The sequence below is a fragment of the Mobula birostris genome, chromosome 2, assembly GCF_030028105.1.
Source record: "Mobula birostris isolate sMobBir1 chromosome 2, sMobBir1.hap1, whole genome shotgun sequence".
In the NCBI taxonomy this organism is placed as follows: Eukaryota; Metazoa; Chordata; class Chondrichthyes; order Myliobatiformes; family Myliobatidae; genus Mobula; species Mobula birostris.
In genome coordinates this window covers 10,644,804-10,665,642 of record NC_092371.1, presented here as the reverse complement: position 1 = coordinate 10,665,642, position 20,839 = coordinate 10,644,804, and the positions used below count along the sequence as shown (strand labels likewise).

At 43.5% G+C, this 20,839-nt stretch overlaps 1 protein-coding gene across 1 annotated transcript in view; it reads right to left on the bottom strand.

Moving 5' to 3' along the window:
* The window catches only part of itga10 (integrin, alpha 10), a 181,141-nt gene extending 161,645 nt beyond the window's left edge, over positions 1 to 19,496 (bottom strand). Inside the window, exon 1 of the mRNA XM_072282845.1 lies at positions 18,886 to 19,496. Within this exon, the coding sequence (XP_072138946.1) occupies positions 18,886 to 18,937 (52 nt within the window). The 5' untranslated portion in view covers positions 18,938 to 19,496. The remainder of the gene's footprint in view (positions 1 to 18,885) is intronic.
* Positions 19,497 to 20,839: the final 1,343 nt, after the last annotated feature.

Sequence of the window (20,839 nt, the reverse complement as noted above, 5' to 3'; positions counted from 1 at the left end):
TACCACTCAGGGAAAATGTCATGGCAGTGCTCAGTCAGGACAGACTGGAGAACTCATTTAGTGAGGCTTTATGGGTAGAACTGAAGAATAAGAAAGGTACAACCACGTTAATGGGGGCATATTACAGAGCACCCAACAGTCTGCAGGATTTAGAGGAACAAATTTGCAGAGAGATCGCAGACTGTGCAAGAAACATGAAGTTGTTATTGTAAGTGATTTTAACTTTCCCCATATTGATTGGGACTCCCATACTGAGAAAGCGCTTCACTATGACAGCTGTTTTTAGAGTCATAGAGTTATAGAAAAGTACAGCACAAAAACTGGCCCTTTGGCCCATCTAGTCCATGCCAAACTATTAATCTCTCCAGTCCCATTGACTGCACCCAGGCAATAGTCCTCCATAGCCCTCCCATATATGCACCTATCCAAATTTCTCTTAAATGCTGAAATGAAATCACATCCAATACTTGCACTGGCAGCTCGTTCCACACTCTCATTACCCTCTGAGTGAAGAAGTTCCTCCTCAGGTTCCCCTTAAGTCTTTCATCTTTCACCATTAACTCATGACCTCTGGTTGTAATCTCACCCAACCCCAGTGGGAAAAGCCTCTTGGATTTATCCTGTCTACAATATACCCCTCATCATTTTGTATACCTGTATTAAATCTCCCCTCAATCTTCTACATTCTAGGGAATAAAACCCTAAATCTTTTCCTATAACTCAGGTTGAGCCCACTCACGGGGTGTCCCCAGCACATTCCTAGGTTATGTTGGATGTTAAATCGAATGACACATTTCTCTGTATGCTTTTGATGTACATGAGATAACACACATAGGAAACTTGAAGGAATCATCACAAACACCACAGCCCCCAATGATCCTGGGATTTCAGTCTCCGAGGCCGACATGTGTGCGTCCTTCAGGAGGGTGAATCCGTGGAAAGTATCCGGCCCAGATGGGTATCTGGCCAGGTACTAAAGATCTGCGCTGACCAACTGATGGAGAATTCACCTCTCGTTTCAGCAGTCTATGGTACTCAGCCACTTCAAGCAGGCTTCAATTATACCAGTGCCTAAGAAGGATGTGGTAATCTGCCTCAATGACTATCATCCAGTAGCACTAACATCTACAGTGATGAACTGTTTTAAGACATTGGTGATTAAACATATCAATTCCTGCCTGAGAAGCGACTTGGATCCACTGCAGTTTGCCTACTGGCAGTAGAGACCCATAGCAGATGCCATTTCATTGGCTCGTCACTCAACGTCTGGACAGTGAAGACGCATACATCAGGATGCTCTTTATCAACTACAGATTGCCATTCAATTATTATCCTCTGAAAACTACTCAATAAGCTTCAAGAGCTTGGCCTCAATACCTCCTTGTGCAACAGAATCCTCGATTTCTTCACTTGCAGACCACAGACAGTTCGGATTGGCAACAATATCTCCTCCACGATCTCCATCAGCGCAGGTGAATCACAAGGCTTTTTCCTTAGACCACTCCCCCCAACTTGCATTGCACTTGTGACTGTGTGGCTAAGCACAACTTCAATGCCACATTCAACTTTGCTGACAACCACTATCGTAGACTGAATCAAAGGTGGTGACGAATCAGTACATAGGAGGGAGATTGAAAATCTGGCTGAGTGGTGACACAACAACAACCTCTCGCTCAACATCAGCAAGACCAATGAACTGTTTATTGACTTCAGAAGCAGGAAACCAGAGTTCCGTGAACCAGTCATCATCAGGGGATCAGAGGTGGAGAGGGTCAGTAGCTTTAAATTCCTTAGTCTTATCATTTTGGAGGACCTGTTCTGGGCCCGGCATGTAGGTACAATTAGAAGAAGGCACGGCAGCACCTCAACTTCCTTAGGAGTTTGCGAAGATTTAGCATGACATCTAAAACTTCGACAGACTTCTACAGATGTGTGATGGAGAGTATATTGACTGGCTGCATCACAGCTTGGCATGGAAACACCAGCACCCTTCAAAAAGTCGTGGATATGGCCTATCCATCACCGGTAAAGCCATCTCCACCATTGAGTACACCTACACAAAGCAGCATCCATCATCAGGGACCCCCACCACCCAGATCATGCTTTCTTCTTGCTGCTGCCATCAAGGTGGTACGGGAACCTCAGGCCTCACACCACCAGGTTTAGACCATAAGACAAAGGAGCAGAAGTCGGCCATTCGGCCCATTGAGTCTGCTCCACCATTTTATCATGAGCTGATCCATTCTCCCATTTAGTCCCACTCCCCCGCCTTCTCACCATAACCTTTGATGCCCTGGCTACTCAGATACCTATCAATCTTTGCCTTAAATACACCCAATGACTTGGCCTCCACCACTGCCCATGGCAACAAATTCCATAGATTCACCACCCTCTGACTAAAAAAATTTCTTTGCATTTCTGTTCTGAATGGGCACCCTTCAATCCTTAAGTCATGCCCTCTCGTACTAGACTCCCCCATCATGGGAAACAACTTTGCCATGAGAAACACATCCACTCTGTCCATGACTTTCAACATTCGAAATGTTTCTATGAGGTCTCCCCTCATTCTTCTAAACTCCAAGGAATATAGTCCAAGAGCAGACAAATGTTCTTCAGACGTTTAGGAACAGTTATTACTCTCAACTATTAGGTTCTTGAACTGGAAGGGATAACTTCACTTGCCCCATCACAGAACTTTCACACAACCTATGGTGGACTCACTTACACGGACTCTCGATGTTTATTGCTTTTTACTTATTCATTTGTTTGTTTATTATTTATTTCTTTTTGTATTTTGCACAGTTTATCGTCTTTTGCATATTGGTTCTAAGCCCAGTTGCTGCAGTCTTTCATTGATTCTATTATGGCTTTTGGATTTACTGAGTATGCTCACAAGAGAATGATTCTCAGGGTTGTGTATGGTGATACACTTTGATAATAAACCTACTTTGAACTTTGATAAATAAATTTGAATCTAAACCTGAATGAGAAAGGTCAGCCTGGATTACGTGTTCAAGTCGCGAGATGAGGTTTAAGTCTACAAGACAGAAGTACAAGTCTACCACAAAGTACAGGTTGTTACTCAGATGCTGGAAATCCAGAGTAATACATACAAAATGCTGGAGGAACTCAGCAGAGGAATAAACATTTGATGTTTCAGGCCAAGGCACTTCATCAAAACTGGAAAAGAAGGGATAAGAAACCAGAATAAGAAGTGGGAGGGGGGGTGGGAGGAGTACAAGCTGGCAGGTGATAGATGAAGCCAGGTGAGAGGGAAGGTGGGTAGGTGGGAGGGGGGGGGGAAGAAGTGAGAAGCTACGAGATAAAGGGCTGAAGAAGGCGGCCTCAGATAGGAAAGTGGACCATGGGAGAATGGGAAGGAGGAGGGGCACCAGAGGGAGGTGAGGATAAGAGAAGGGGTGAGAAGGGAGTCAGAATGGGGAATGGAAAAAAGAAGAGAAGCAGGGGAGAAATTACCAGAAGTTAGAGAAATTAATGCTGGACAGATTGGAGGCTACACAGACAGAATGTGAGTTGATGCTCCTCCAACCAGAGAGTGGCCTCATCATGGCAGTAGAGGACTATTACTGTTCCACTTGCTTTATGCTAAAGCTGGTTATTTCATCCACTGAAGTCTCAACTCTTGGGAGTGGGACACAAGTACTGTTTGTCATGTTAGAATTTTCTAGCATTGCTTTGAAGAACATTGCATAAGACTGTGGCAAATGCCACAATGATTACTGCGCTGTGGCACATAAAGGAACCGGACTATTATTTTATTTACTTACTTATTTTTATTTAGAGATACAGCATGGTGGCAGTCTCTTCTGGCCCACCCAATTACACTCACATGAGGCAATTAACCTACTAACCCATACATCTTTGTAATGTGGGAGGAAACCATAGCACCTGGAGGAAACCCACAGAGTCACGGGGAGAGCTTACAGACAGTGGTGGAAATTGAACCCAGGTCTTTGGTGCTGAAATAGTGTTATGTTAACCATGCCACCCTAAATTAAATGCTCCGCTGGGAGTTGAACCCAGGATCTCCTGTTTACCAGACAGGAGCTTTGAGCAGTTAAGCCACATAGGAGGAAAGTCACAATTGAAATGGCAACGCTTAATATGAGCAGAGCATCTTGCAAAACAATAACACGAGAAATCCAGGCCAACGTTAGATGTTAAAAATATAACGAGGGCTCTCAGTGCTCTTGCAAACCTCTAATCATGACGGTGTATTTAGTGTGGGTGGGGTGAGTTCTTCCTGTGTGGGGAGAGAGGGCGTGGACGGAGATGGCTCTGACAGACCGTCTACTGTTGGAAGAGAACAAGCCTCTGTTTGATTTCTGGGGCCAGACTCACAATTTAGCTGCGTCACCAAAAACGCCAGCAATCTCCATTGACTGATTACTCTGCAGGAGTAACCCAAGCTGCAATATCCTGTTTCACTCAGCTACCTGGAGCTTTCCTTCAAGATAAATTTACAAGCAGAAAAAACATCACAGCTGTTCAGTGTGTATATTTATTTTGGGGAAACACGTGCTGCGATCCTAGTAGTGCCCTCAATCAGTGATTTATTTCTTACCTCAGGGCTCTAATGGAAAGAGTGAGTAATTCTCTTCCAAAGTAAAGAGTTATTTGTATAGGAGGCTGTTGCCAGATGTTTAGGAATGGTGGCTTGAAAGGTGGTGCATTTTCTCTGAGCCCCGAGTGAGTTCAAACGTTTCTGAGGTAAATGGAGTGTTACTGTTTGGCTTAGGTGTGTGCCGGCAGAGATGTTTTTTCTGAAAACCTTGAGCAAGCACACACTTCCTGTTCAAATTCCTGTTGTCATACTTCTATGTCAACATTTCAGGCTGAAGCGGTCATTGTAAACATTTTGAACAGACCTACTGTAGACACCCAATTTTGCCCATAACCATGTAGTCTCCCAACATTTCTCCCCAGCCCATATGTGTCTTCAGAGAGTGAGCCTCCCCCTCCATTAACTCCACCTGCCCTTCCCACTACCTTAGAAAAGCAGCCAACATAATCAACGACTCATCCCATCCTTGTCAGAATCAGAATCAGTTTTAATATCACCAGCATATGTCATAAAATTTGTTAACTTTGTGGCAGCAGTAGCACACAATACATAATAGAGAGAGAAACTGTGAATTACAATATATATATATTATTGAATTATAATATACATGTAAATTATAATACATATGAATTGAATTCATATATATAGTATATATATGAATATTCATATATATGAATATATGTGAATTATAATATATATATATTTAAATAAATAGTACGAAAATAGAATTTTTTAAAAAAGTAGTGAGGTGGTGTTCATGGGTTCATTGTCCATTCAGAAATCAGATGGCAGAGGGAAAGAAGCTCTTCCTGAATCATTGAGTGTGTGCCTTCATGCTTCTGTACCTCCTTCCTGATGGAGGAATGAGAATATGGCATGACCTGGGTGATGGGGTTACTTAATGATGGATGCCATCTTTTTTAAGGTATCATGTCTTGAAGATGTCCCGTATACTACGGAGGCTAGTGCTCATGATGGCGGTGACTAAGATTACAACTCTCTGAAGCTTACTTCCATCCTGTGGCATTAGCTTCTTCCTCGAACCCACTTCCCGCCACCCCACCCCCATACTAGACGGTGATGCAGCCAGTTAGAATGCTCTCCATGGTACATTTGTAGAAATTTTCAAGTGTTTTTGGAGAAATACCAAATATTTTCAACCTCGTAATGAAATATAGCTGCTGTCGTGCCTTCCTGATAGCTGCATCGATATGTTGGGTCCAGGTTAGATCCTCAGAGATATTGACACCCAGGAACTTGAAATTGCTCACTCTCTCCACTTCTGATCCCTCTGTGAGGACTGGTGTATATCTTACCCTTTCTGAAGCAGACAATCAGTTTTTTTTTATCTTACTGACATTGAGTGCGAGGTTGTTGCTGCGACACCACTCAACTAGTTGCTATATCTCACTTCTGTATGTCCTCTCAACACCATCTGAAATTCTGCCAATAATAGTTGTATCATCAGCAGATTTGTAGGTGGCATTTGAGTTTAGCCACACGGTCGTGGTGTAGAGTGAGTAGAGCAGTGGTCTTAGCACATATCCCTAAGGTGCGCCAGTGTTGATTGTCAGCAAGATGAAGATATTGTTTCCAATACGCACGGATTGTCCCTTTTTTCGTCTCATCCTGTCACGCAGAAGAAGCAAATGCCCAAGAGCACGTACATAGTGTCTATAAAAAGTATTCACCTCCCCCCGGAATATTCATGTTTTATTGTTTTACAACATTGAATCACAGTGGATTTAATTTGGTCTTTTTATGACACCGGTCAACAGAAAAAGACTCTTTCATGTCAAAGTGAAAACAGATCTCTACAAAGTGATCTAAATTAATTACAAATATAAAACACAAAATAATTGATTGCATAAGTAGTCACTCTCTTCAAGTCGGTATTTAGTAGATGCTTTGGCAGCAATTACAGCCTTGAGTCTGTGTGGATAGGTTTCTATCAGCTTTGTTCATCTGGACACTGCAGCTTTTCCCCATTTTTCTTTATGAAACTGCTCAAGCTCTGTCAGATTGCATGGGGATCGAGAGTAAACAGCCATTTTCAAGTCCAGCCACAAATTCTCAATTGGATTGAGGCCTGGACTCGGACTTGGCCACTCCAGAACATTAACTTTGCTGTTTTTAAGCCATTCCTGTGTAGCTTTGGCTTTAGGCTTAGGGACAAATTTTCTCCCAAGTCACAGTTCTCTTGCGAATACATCACGTTTTCCTCCAGGATTTCCCTGTATTTTGCTGCACTCATTTTACCCTCCACCTTCACAAGCTGCAATGAAGCATCTCCACAGCATGATGCAGCCACCACCATGCTTCATGGTAGGGATTGTGTGTTTTCGATAAGGTGCAGGTTTTGGCTTACACCAAACATAGTGTTTAGTCTGGTGGCCAAAATGCTCAATTTTGGTTTCATCAGACCATAGAACCTTCTTCCTGACTTCAGTCTCCCACATGCCTTCTGGCAAACTCTAGCAGAGATTTCACATGAGGTCTTTTCAACACTGGCTTTCTCTCTGCAACTGGTGAAGCACCCAGGCAAACAGTTATATGCGCAGTCTCTCCCATCTCAGCCACTTGTAACTTGAAGCTTGTAACTTCTCCAAAGTTGTCATTGGTCTCTTGGCGGCCTCCCTCACTAGTCCCCTTCTTGCACGGTCACTCAGTTTTTGAGAACAGCTTGCTCTAGGCAGATCTATAGCTCAGCCATATTCTTACCTTTCTTGATGATCGACTTAACTACTCCAAGGGATATTCAGTGACTGGGAAATGTTCTTGTATTCATCTCCTGACTTGCGCTTTTCAATAACCTTTTTGCAGAGTTGCTTGGAGTGTTCTTTTGTCTTCACGGTGTAGTTTTTACCAAGATACTGACTCACCAGCAGTTGGACCTTCCAGAAACAGGTGTATTTTTACTACAATCAATTGAAACATCTTGACTGCACACAGGTCTCCAAAACAGCTCTCCATTTAACTAATTATGGGAATTCTAAAGCCAATTGGCTGAACTAGTGATGATTTGGTGTGTCAGTTTAAAAGGGGGTGAATACTCAAGCTATCAATTATTTAGTGTTTTATATTTGTAATTATGAATTTGCAGAGATCTGCTTTTACTTTGGCACAAAATAGACTTTTTCTGTTGATCAGCGTCAAAAAAGCCCAATTAAATCCACTGTGATTCAATATCGTAGAACAATAACACATGAAAACTTTCGGGGGGGGGGGCAGCTGAATACTTTTTATAGGCACTGTACCACCAAAATCAGAGACAATGTATGTCCCTGTTATCAGACTCTTGAATGGACATCTCATACGCTAAGGGACGAACTCTTAATCTCCCAATCTCCCCAGTCATGATCCTTGCACTTTATTTGTCTGCCTCCACAGCACTTGTTCTGTAACTGCAATGCTGTATTGTCATTCAGTTTTCTTTTTACTTCCTTGATGTACTTACACATGGGATGACTTGTCTGGAGGGCACACAAAACAAAAGCTTTTCACTGTGTCTGGTACACGCAACAATAATCCAATACCAATAACACTGCCAGCATTTTGGAGCATCGTATCTTTTTAAAGAGCTTTCCAAAAACTTTGCTCTCACCATCCTTAAGGCAGGAGAAGAAGTAGGCCAGTTGGCCCATCAAGTCTGCTCAAGGCTAATTTATTTCCCTTTTCAACCCCATTCTCCTATCTTCTCCCCATAACCTTTGGTGCCTATCAACCTCCACTTTAAATATACCCAATGACTTGGCCTCCACAGCCTTACCAGATTCACCACCCCATGGCTAAAGAAATTCCTGCTCATCTCTGTTCTAAAGGGACATCTTTCTATTGTGAAGCTGTGATCTCTTCTCCTAGCCCACTATTGGAAGCATCCCTTCCACATCCACTATATCTTAGGCCTTTCAATATCCCCACCCCTTGACTAGAGGGGAAGGAAAATAAATAAACCGTGCAGTGTTCCTGGTCTAGATCATTTTACCGAGCACTTGCACTTGTCTGTGTACGTCAGGTGTGGACAGGGTCAGGATCAGCTCAAATATCAAACGTTTCATGAAATTTTATCTCTCTCTCTCTCTCTCTCTCTCTCTCTCTCTCTCTTTCCACTCCTCTCTACCCCTCACCTACCCCCACTGAGCTGTGATCCAGATCCATAGCTCCCTCAAAGTCACCACACAATTTGACAGGGTGGTTGAAAAATTGTATGGTGTGTTGGTCTTCATTAGTCAAGGAATTGAGTTCAAGAGCCACAAGATAATGTTGCAGCTCTACAAAACTATCAAGAAGAGGCATAGATCAAACGGATAGCCAGAAACTTTCTCCTAGGGTAGAAATGGCTAGGCATAGCTGGAAGGTGATTCAAGGAAAGTACAGGGGGATGTCAGAGGTAAGATCTTTTTTTAATACACAGAGTGGTGGGTGCATGGAGTATATTGCCAGGGGTGGTGGTAGAGGTAGATGTGTTAGGGATGCTTATGATATTCTTAGAGAGGCATAGAGAAACGGAGAGGGAGAGAAGAGTAGCTTAAGGAGTCAGCACAACATCGTGGGCCTGTACTGTGCTGAACTGTTTTATGTTCCTTCAGTCAAGAGAGAGGAGGACAGAAAGGGAGAAAGGAGAAAGAGAGGAGAGGAGAGAGAAAGGGGAGAGAAGAGGAGGGGGAAGGGAGGGGAGTGGAAGGGGAAGGGGAGGGGAATGGGAGAGGGGGGAGTGGGAGGGAGAGGGGGAGGAGAGGGGGAAGAGAGGGGGGAGGAGAGGGGGAAGAGAGGGGGGAGGAGAGGGGGAAGAGAGGGGGGAGGAGAGGGGGAAGAGAGGGGGGAGGAGAGGGGGAAGAGAGGAGGGAGGAGGGAGGGAGAGGGAGAGAGATAGTTAGATATGCCCCTTTAAGTGCAAGAACATTTGGTATCCACAGTAATATTCAATGGACCCTGTGCTACTGTGGTCAGCATACAAACTATGAAAGGCACAAAGCCAATTTGGGCTGCTTTCTTGGTCACAACACCAGAATGACAATCAAAGCACAGGGACTTCCACTGAAACCACAAAATTAATTCCATTATGTAACAAGTTAGACACAAGCTTGCTTATTTGTTCCAGAAAGCACTGATGGGGAATGGAAATTAACGTTGTTCGCACACATTATATCCACCTGTGTCTTCAGCGGCAGCACGACTACACAGCAGTCAGTATCCACACCCTGGAAGTCACAGCCAAGGTTATTGTTATGTGCACAAGTACGGTGAGGTACAGGAACTATGAAAAGTTTGCCTGCCCTGGAATCACAGGCATATATACTCAGTGGCCATTTTATTTGGTATTTCCTGTACTTGCTGCAGTTTAGAACAATGAGGGGGGGATTTTGTTGAAACTTATCGAATACTGAAAGGCCTAGATAGAGTAGATGTGGAGAGAACAACAGGAATTCTGCAGATGCTGGAATTCAAGCAACACACATCAAAGTTGCTGGTGAACACAGCAGGCCAGGCAGCATCCCTAGGAAGAGGTACAGTCGACGTTTCAGGCCGAGACCCTTCGTCAGGACTAACTGAAGGAAGAGCTAGTAAGAGATTTGAAAGTGGGAGGGGGAGGGGGGAGATCCAAAATGATAGGAGAAGACAGGAGGGGGAGGGATGGAGCCAAGATTCTCCCCCTTCCCCTCCCACTTTCAAATCTCTTACTAGCTCTTCCTTCAGTTAGTCCTGACGAAGGGTCTCAGCCTGAAACGTCGACTGCACCTCTTCCTAGAGATGCTGCCTGGCCTGCTGCGTTCACCAGCAACTTTGATGTGTGTTAGATGTGGAGAGAATGTTTTCTGTAATGGGGGAGCCTAGCACCAGAGGGCACAGTCGAGAAAACTAGAGGGGAATCCATTTAGAACAGTGATAAGGAAATATTTCTTTAGCCAGAGGGTGGTGAATCTGTGGAATTTATTGTCACATATACAGGCTTAGTCACTGAGTGTATGTTCATCATCTTCTGCTGCTGTTTCCATCCACTGCAAGGCTCAACATGTTGTGCATTCAGAGATGCTCTTCCACACACCACTGGTATAACGCTTGGACATTTGAGTTCCTGTCAGCCTGAACCGGTATGGTCATTCTCCTCTGAGCTCTCTCATTAAAAAGGCTTTTTTTTTGTCCACAGAACTGCTGCTCACTGAATGTTTTTGCTTTTCACACCCATTCTCTATAAACTCTGGAGACTGTTGAGAGTGAAATCTGCAGATCAGCAGTTTCTGAAATCCTCAGTACACCCCATCTAGCACCAACAATCATTCCATGGCCAAAGTAATTTAGATCGCATATTTTGCCTGTTCTGATATTTGGTCTGAACAACAACTGAACCTCTTAACCATGTCTGCATGCACACTGAGCTGCTGCCACGTGATTGGCCAATTAGATACTTGCATTAACAAGAAGTTAATAAATTATCCCACCTGAGTCTACTTTCAGATAACACACAAAATGTAAATTATACAGGAGCGTGAGGAAATGACTTGCAAAACAAAGAATGAGGGCAGACTAAAAACAATTAGGGGGATGTCCATACCAATGTGAGAGACGGCCCATTGCTGAGGTAGGATTAGAGTTACGCAGGTCAGTTCAAAAGCCTGATGAGTGTAGGAGGGTAGCTGCTCCTGAACCTGTAATATGGGACTCCAGGCTTTTAGTTTATTTAAACATACAGCACCTCCTGGCCCAGTGAACCTATGCTGTCAAATTATACCTGTGTGATTAGTAGGTTTAACATACTAACTCGTAAGCCTTTAGAATGTGAGAGGAAAATGGAGCATCTAGAGGAATCCCACGCAGTCACAGCGAGAATGTACAAACTCCTTATAGACACTGGTGGGAATTGAACCCAGGTCGCTGGCGCTGTAGTAGCATTACGCTACCGTGCTGCCCTTTCAAACACTTGGCCGACGATAGCAGCGAGAGGAGGGCATGATCTGGATGGTAGGGATCCGTTATGATAGATGCCATTTTCTTGATACTGTCAATGGAGGGGAGGCTGTGCACATGATGAACCAGGCTGTGTCCACTCTAGAGCAAAAACTTAACTGGGCATGCCCACCCTATCAACAAAGTAAATTTATTATCAAATATATATGTCTTCATTTTCTTAGAGGTATTCACAGGAAAATAAAGAAATACAATAGAATTTATTACATCTATAAATAAACAAAGACTGACAAACAACCAATGTACAAAAGCAGACAAATAGTGCAAATTTTTTTTTAAACTGAGAACAAGGGTTGCAGAGTCCTTGGAAGTGAGTCTGCATGTTGTGAGATCAGCTCAGAGTCGAGGTGGGTAAAGTGATCCATTCTGGTTTGGAATGACTACACAACAGAACAGAGAACAGATGCAGTGCTCTGCTCTTGTCTCAGGTTTTCACATCAACGACCACAAAGCATGTGTCAACATAGATCACAGACCATAGAAATCTACAGCACATTACAGGCCCTTTGGCCCACAATGTTGTGCCGACTATGTAATCAACTGTAGAAGCTGCCTAGAATTTCCCTACCATATAGCTTTCTATTTTTCTAAGCTCCATATACCTATCAGACCCTATTGTATCTGCCTCTACCACCATCGCTGGCAGTGCATTCCACACACCCACACTCTCAGTGTGAACAACTTACCTCTGATATCCCCCTTGGCACCTATTTCCAAGCACCTTAAAACTATGCCCCTTATGTTAGCCATTTCAGCCCCGGAAAAAATCCTCTCGCTGGCTCAAAGGGCCAAATGGCCTACTCCTGCACCTATTGTCTATTGTCTATCCACATGATCAATGCCTCTCATCATCTTACACACCTCTATCAGGTCACCTCTCATCCTCTGTTGTGCCAAAGAGAAAAGGCCAAGTTCACTCAACCTATTCTCATAAGGCAGGATCACCAGTCCAGGCAACATCCTTGTAAATTGCCTCTGCACTCTCTCTATAGTATCCAAATCCTTCCTGTCCATCCAGATTTCTTGAGAAGGTATTGCATGACCTAGCTCCAGACGTGACATCCAGCTGCATCTTGGCCTGCCATAAACAGCTCCAAGAAGCAGGTGTGAAGACCAGGAGCCAGATAAACACAATGCCAAAGATCACCTCAAGAAGCTGGAATACTAATGCATGGGTACTTTGGGACGTGCTATAAGGCTATTAAAACAAAAACTTCACTCCATCTTAAAAACTTCTTGCCCAGGCAGATAATCTGATCAACCACTCTAGTTAGCCCTTCACCCCCTCTATCTGTTACCCCTGTCACTGCACTGCAAACATTTTAAACCACTCTTGAAAATGTTGTTTACATTATAAATACATGCTGGTATTTATGCATTTATGCACATTTTATTCCATATCCATACTTTAAACATTATTTAATATAATTCTTTATTCTTAAACACAAGAGATTCTGCAGACTCTGGAAATCCAGAACACACACAAAATGCTGTTGTGTCAATACCACACCCCAAACACTGGAGGAAATGAGCAGGTCAGGCAGCATCTATGGAAATGAACGAACAGTCAGTGTTTCGGGCTGGGACCATTCTTCTGGACTGGAAAGGAAGGGGGAAGAAGCTAGAATAAGAAGGTGGGGAGAGGAGAAGGAGGACAGCTAGCAGGTGATAGGTGAAGTCAGGTAGGTGGGAGAGGTAAAGGGCTGGAGATGAAGGAATCTGATCGGAGAGGAGAGTGAACCATTGGAGGAGAAACTCTATTCTTTTAGTTGTTGAATGTTGTTTTCTGTTGCATATTGCACCAATGCACCACAGCAAAGAAATAGAGCAGTACAGTACAAGAACAGGACTTTTGGCCAACAGTATCTGTGCCTACCATGATGCCAATCCAAACTAAAGCCACCTACCTTCACACAGGCTATCTCCTTCCCTTCACTGCCAATTAAATACCTCTTAAACACCACTGTGATATCTGCTCCCACCACCAACATGTTCCAGGCACCACCACGCTATGTGTAAAATGTACATGGACAATAAAGTTGATCCTAGATGAAGTATGTTTTGCTTGAGCTCCACACCCTTCCAATTGGTTAGAAAAAATAATAATACCACACCCCACCCAACCTGAGCTCCCCAATTCTGCCTCATTTAATCCCTGCCTGCCCTCCCCAATACCCCTGCTCCTGCCAACATGCCGACCACCAAAATTGTCACCAGCATGAAACTATGAATACAGAAGTGCTTCACATGATAAATAAAACAGGGCACAAAATCTTAATGAGGCTTCCCCCACATTGCCTGGTTTCTTGAAGTCCATTTTGGACGACCACTCAAATCCTTGTGGGAGAGGGCAGTAGTGACAGCAATGAGATGAGACTAATTGTCCTGTATAAACAGCTCCTTTCCAACACAGCTGCGAAGCTACCCGACTGGAGTTTAAATCATAGAGGAAGAGAGCATAGTCACGCACACAAAATGCTGGAGGAACACAGAAGGTCAGGCAGCGATGGAAAAGAATAAACAGTTGACGTTTCGGCCCGAGACCCTTCATCAGGACTGGAAAGGAAGGGGTAGGAAGTCAGAATAAGAAGGTGACAGGAGGGGAAGGAGTACAAGCTGGCAGGTGATGGGCGAGACCGGGTGAGGGAAAATGTGGGTGGGTAGGGATGAAGTGAAAAGCTGGGAGGGGGGTGGGTGGAAGAGGTAAAGGGCTAAAGAAGAAAGAAGCTGATAGGAGGAACAGCCGGCCATGGGAGAAAGGGAAGAGGTGATGGATAGGTGAGGAGAAGAGAAAGGGTGAGAGAGGAACAAGAATGGGGAATTAAAAGAAAGAAAAGGGGGTGAAAAAAACCATAAGTTAGAGAAATCGATGTTCATTTTGTCAAATTGAGGGTTACCCAGGTGGAATTTGAGCATATTTATAGCTACCACTCGATACTTAATAGAGCTCTGGAGGGTGTGATTTGAGCAATACTGATAAAACTCTGACCAACAGAGCAGCTAAGCCCCTTAATCATAACATTGCCTATATAAACTCCCTCTCTTATCAGCTTATTTAATTTCTCTCAAACTGGACCCACATTTATTGGTCCACGCCTGCCTTGTATATGCGTTCATACAAGACTTCACTAGTGCACTGGCCTCTGAATGGATATCCCGCTGAGATCATCCTGGCAGATCTCCTCCCTAGTCCTCTACCAGTGGAAAGGTCAGGTGCATCAGTCATATGGAAAGACTGTTGCGCAAGTCAGGAGCAAGTGTAGCCACTTCTCAATCAGCCTTTTATTGGGACACCATCTAAATCACTGCAGCAGTTCACTGATGCTGCTGTCGAGCCATCAGTCCTGGGCAATCATCCAACTTTATCAGTGCTTGATGAGTTCAAAGAATTCAAAACAAACTGCGTGCCAGAACTGGCTGATTCTGAAGCAAGATCATGATTTACCCGGTTTTTCCACTCTCCACAGATACTACCCAACTGGGTAAGCATTTCCATCACCCCCTTTGATTTCAGGTTTCTGCAGATGCTGTCCACGTCTGCTGGAGCCTCGAGACCAGAGGTCTGTCCTGGGGTTACAGGATTGTGTATGTGCATAGATGGGAGGAAGACTTGTTTTGCTGTTGTTGTGGTCTGCAAAGCAGTATGGCCATGCTATATTGCACCGGAATGTGTGACAATACCCGTGGGCTGCCTCCAGCACTTCCTTGGGTTGTTTACGAAAACAAAGCATTTTACTGACACAAGTGATTCTGCAGGTGCTGGAAATCCAGAGTAACCTGCATAAAATGCTGGAGAAGCGCAGGAGGGAAAAACAGTCAATGTTTCGGGCCAAGAGCCGTCATCAGAACTGGGACGAAGGATCTCACCCCTAAACAGCGACTGTTTATTAATTTCCATAAATGCTGAGTTCCTCCGGCATTTTGTGTGTAGTAACATATTTCACTCTATGTTTCGCTGTATATGTGATAAATAAACTTGAATCTTGTTGTGTTCTGCACTTCAATGTTCTAGTGCTGTAGCTCGTCTCTCTTCATTTTGTTCACATTTATTGTCCCTCTGTACAGAATAGCTACAATTAACAAGACTTCATTACACTCACTCAGCTCCATCAACACCATCTGTATCACTCATGCTCTCTTGCCATCATCATACCAGAGTAATTCCTTTAGTTTTCTCCATCCATCAGCAAGGCTAGTGTTTGAGGCCTGGAGTTCAAGGTCCCATCATCAGTGAGTCCTGGGGTCAATACTGAAGAGTGAAGCCCAAAGGTCTATCAGAAGTCCAGAAATTGTAGCTCGGTGGCCAAAGCCCCGGATCTGCAAGTCCATGAGACCTGTAGAGGCTTGAGGCCTGGCCTGCCCTGGGGTCAGAGGACTGTCTGTACAAGTTAATGGGTGGGTGGACGGAAGGAGGCTTGTTTTGCAGCTGGTATTCTGCTGAACATTGTGAGAAGGCTACATTGGCATCAGAATGTGTGGCGACACTAGTGGGCTGGCCACAGCACATCCTTCGGTTGTTAACGCAAATGAACACTTCACTGCATGTTTTGATGTACTTGTGATAAATAAATGAATCTGAATCCCTCTTCCATTATAATTTACAACACAGGTCTTTTAACTTTTATTTATTCTTCTTTTAAAACTTTATTTATTTAGATACCGTGTGGAATAGGCACCATCCAGCAGCCCACCTACTTAACCAGTTAGCCTACTAACCGGTACATCTTTGGACTGAGGGAGGAAACCAGAGCACCCGGAAGAAACCCATGCAGCCGCATTAAGAATATACAGGCTCCTTACAGGCACCAGTGGGAACTGAACCTGTGTTGCTGGTACTGTAAAGTGTTGTGCTAACAACTACACTACCGTGCCATCCAACCTCGTTTAATGGTAGGGGTCCATGGCATAAAAAAGGTTGGGAACCCCTGTTATAGGCCACCCAGCAGCCCACCTATTTAACCAATTATGTTGTGGGGATGGAACTGGACTGTCTGACGGTGGTGTCTGATAAGAGGATGCTGTCCAAGTTGCATGCCATCTTGGACAATGTCTCCCATCCAATACATAATGTACTGGTTGGGCACAGGAGTACATTCAGCCAGAGACTCATTCCACCGAGATGCAACACAGAGCGTCATAGGAAGTCATTCCTGCCTGTGGCCATCAAACTTTACAACTCCTCCCTTGGAGGGTCAGACACCCTGAGCCAATAGGCTGGTCCTGGAGTTATTTCCTGGTATAATTTACATATTACTATTCAACTATTTATGGATTTATTATTTATGGTGCAACTGTAACAAAAACCAATTTCCCCCGGGATCAATAAAGTATGACTATGACTATTAACTTACTAACTAGCACATCTTTGGACTGTGGAAGGAAACCAGAGCACCCGGAAGAAACCTACGCAGTCACAGGGAGACTATACAAAATCATTTCAGACAGTGCCAGAATTGAACTTCAAACTGCGATGCCCCAAGCTGTAACAGTGTCACACTAACCACTATGCTACTGTGGCACCCAGGTCTAGGGTTTTTCCAGGTCTGATGAAATAAGCTTTCCTCCCAGATGCTGCCTGACCTGTTCATTTCCAGCCCTTTTTGTTTTATTTCAGATTTCCAGCATCCGCAAATTCTTGCAATTGAATTATACGTCTGCTTATCCAAATTAGCATCACTGACTCTGCCTCTACAGGTACGTCTCTAAATAATTTAACCCATTGAGCTCAGCCCCAGTCAGCATGGAGGTACTATCACTATTTTGATTAACAACTTACACACTTAACATAGAGTCATAGAGGACGACAGCACAGAAACAGGCACTTCAGCCCGTCTAGTTACTCAGCCTGGTGCCGTTGACCCACATCTGGACCATAGTATTCCATACCCCTCCCATTCCCCATTTTAAATAAAAACAGCCTTTATATCTTAGAGAAATACTCATTGCCCACTTTATTAGATACACCTGTTTGTTAATGCAATCAGCCAATCATTTATGCAATTCAATGCATAAAAGCATGCAGACCTGGTTAAATGGTTCAGTTGTTGTTCAGACGGAACATCAGAATAGGAAAGAAAGGTGATCTAAGTGACTTTCATCGTGAAATGATTGTTGGTGCCAGATGCGGTGGTTTGAGTATCTCAGATACTGCTGATCTCCTGGGATTTTCATACACAATCTCTGGAGTTTTCAGAGAATGGTGCAAAAAACAAAAAAAAACATCCAGTGAACGGCAGTTCTGTGGGTGAAAATGCCTTGTTAATGAGAGAGCTCAGAGGAGAACGCCCTGACTGGTTCAAGCTGACAAGAAGGTGGAAGTAATTCAAGTAATCAGACATTGGCATGCAGAAGAGCATCTCTGAACACACAGCACATCAAACCTTGAAGTGGATGGGCTACAGCAGCATTACACCACGAACATACAGTACATTCAGTCGTCACTTTATTAGGTGCAAGAAGTACATAATAAAATGGACACTGACTGTATGCATACTTTGATAATATATTTACTCTGAACTTTGAACTTTTTGAACTTTGATCCAGTTGTGGGATGAATATGGTGTGCTGAGCCAGGGAGAGTTAAATTAAATTAACCAGGAACTCTCGCATCCCTTATGAATATCTCAGGAACTGTTGATCTCCAGGGATTTTCACACACAAGAGTCTCAAGGGTTTATGGAGAATGGTGTGAAAAACAAAAAAAAACATCCTGTGAATGACAGTTCTGTGGGCAAAAACACCTTGTTAATAAGAGAGGTTAGAGAATAACCAGACTGGTTCAAGCTGACAGGAAGGCAGTAATTCAAATGACCACAGGTTATGACAGTGGTGTCAGAAGAGCATCTCCAAACACATAACAGGTAAAACTTTGAAGCGCACGGGCTATAGCAGCAGAAAACCATGAATATACACTCAGTGGCCACTTTATTAGCTAAAGGAGGTGCCTACTAAAGTGGCTACTGAGTGTAAATGAGGAAAAACTAGCAACGTAAAAGAAGTTAATTCTAATTAGTTCACCACAGAACTGTTTGACCTTCTTTAACAAAGTTTACTTGGGAAATAACTTCAGGAGAATGAAACAGCACAGGTAGGTTCATACCGCAAGAGCCCATTCATTTTTATTCTCTTTCCTTATCTGAGAAAAAAGGACTTAAGGGAAGAATATGAATGTCAGATTCAGATCCAGAGTTATTTATCACATGCACATCAAAATAGAGAGTGAAAAGGGAGATGTTAAAAGTGAGGAGGGAAATGAGGTCCACTGATAGGAAGGCAGAGAGCAGGAAAGTGATTTGACAACACAGAGTGCGGTGGAGAGTAAAAACTGTCCTTACCTTTCCATAGTACCAGAAGGTAGAGGATAACGGAGCATCTGTTTAACTCCATAGTCACAAACAAACATCAGATTGGAAGAGAGCCGCAGGAACGTCGCAAGTAGCTCCAGATCTCTCAGTTCCTTCGGCACTCCCCAAGAAATGCAGTGAACAGTAGTGTTTGTGTCCCCTGTCTCATTCAGCACAGGGTGAGCTGGACACAGGGATCTAGGTGTTTACTGGAACAGCAGCACGATTGTGCAATGCCTTGTACTTATTTTAAGTTCTTTCCATCACTTTTCTTACCATATGTTTGAACTTTTCTCTAAATAAATAAAAATTCCCACATAGGTATTTTGATCCTGTTTTTTTCCAAGTCTATTTTCTTACTGCCTTTTCCACTCTTGCCTTCTCCCCCCTTTCTCTGTCACTCTGAAAACATATTTCTAATTCTTTCACTGTTTTACTAAGTAAGCATATATCACTCAGATGCTATAATTTCTTCTGTATATTATGTGCATATGCCCTATACTGTACTGTGTCCCTATCATCCTCCTTTTCTCTCAGGCACTGTCACATTTCCTAATCATTAACTGAATGCAGCAGAGAGTTTTGAGATATGTTCCAGACTATTTTACATCACCCACTTTATACACAGCCTGTGGTCTCGGTGCATAAACACAGCCCCTCCCACGGGCAGTGCGAAGTTACACTCCATCCAGTCACCGTCTCTGAAACTTTCTGCTCCTGGGCTGTTTCTCCAAGATCTTCTGGCCCACTGCCTTGAAATTGCAGACTCTCTCATTACTTACAGGAAAGTTACATTTTTTCTACCCTTTAATTTCAGTTCTGCACCAGATCTTATAAATGTGCTAAAAAGAAAATACTTTGGTGTTTTCTCATTATATGGCGATGGCAGCAACATGTACACCAATTTCCAGCTCTTGAAGCTAGGTTGTGGCATCTGGTATAGTTAGGCAAATGCATTGGAAAAAAAATCAGAAGACAGCCGTTGACATTATGTTCCTTGTTTGACTTCCTTCACTGCAGGCACAGTTAAGATTGCAAAACAGCCCCCTCATCCATTGTCTCCATCTACACTTCCCACTCATAAGACATGGTCTTGAATGCAAATAGCATCCTGGTAAATCTCCTCTGCACCTTCCATATCATTCCTACAATGAAGTGACCAGAACTAGGCATAATACTCCAAGTGTAGTCTAACCAGAGTTTTATAGAGCTGCAACATTACAACTTTTGAACTCAATCCCCCAACTACTGAAGACTAACACACCATATGCCTCTTAACCACCCTATCAACCTACATGGCAACTTTGAGGAACCCCAAGGTCCACACCACCACCAACCATAATGTCATCTGCAAATTTTTGTTCCAACCATGAGTAGATTTCCTTCCCAACTTTGCTCATGGATCTACCTTCATTATGTATGCTGTTTCCTGCAAGAACTTTAACATCTTATATGTACTCTTAGTAGTCACTTTATTAGATACACCTGTATGTTAATGCAAATATTTAATCACCAATCATGTGGCAGCAGCTCAATGCATAAAAGCATGCAGACGTGGTTAAGAGGTTCAGTTTTGTTCAGAACAAATATGAGAATAGGGAAGACATGTGATTTAAGTAATTTTAACCATAGAATGATTGTTGGTGCCAGACGGGGTGGTTTAAGTATCTCGAAAACTGCTGATCTCCGGGAATTTTCACACACAAGTCTCTAGAGTTTACAGAGAATGATGCCAAAACAAAAAAGAACATCTAGTTCTGTGGGTGAAAATCCCTTTTTCACGAGAGAGCTCAGAGAAGAATGGCCAGACTGGTTCAAACTGACAGGAAGGTGACAGTAATTTAAAAAAACATGCATTACAATAGTGGTGTGCAAAACAACATCTCTGAACGCATGGGCTGCATCAGCAGAAGACCACACCGGGTCCACTCCTGGACCTAATAAA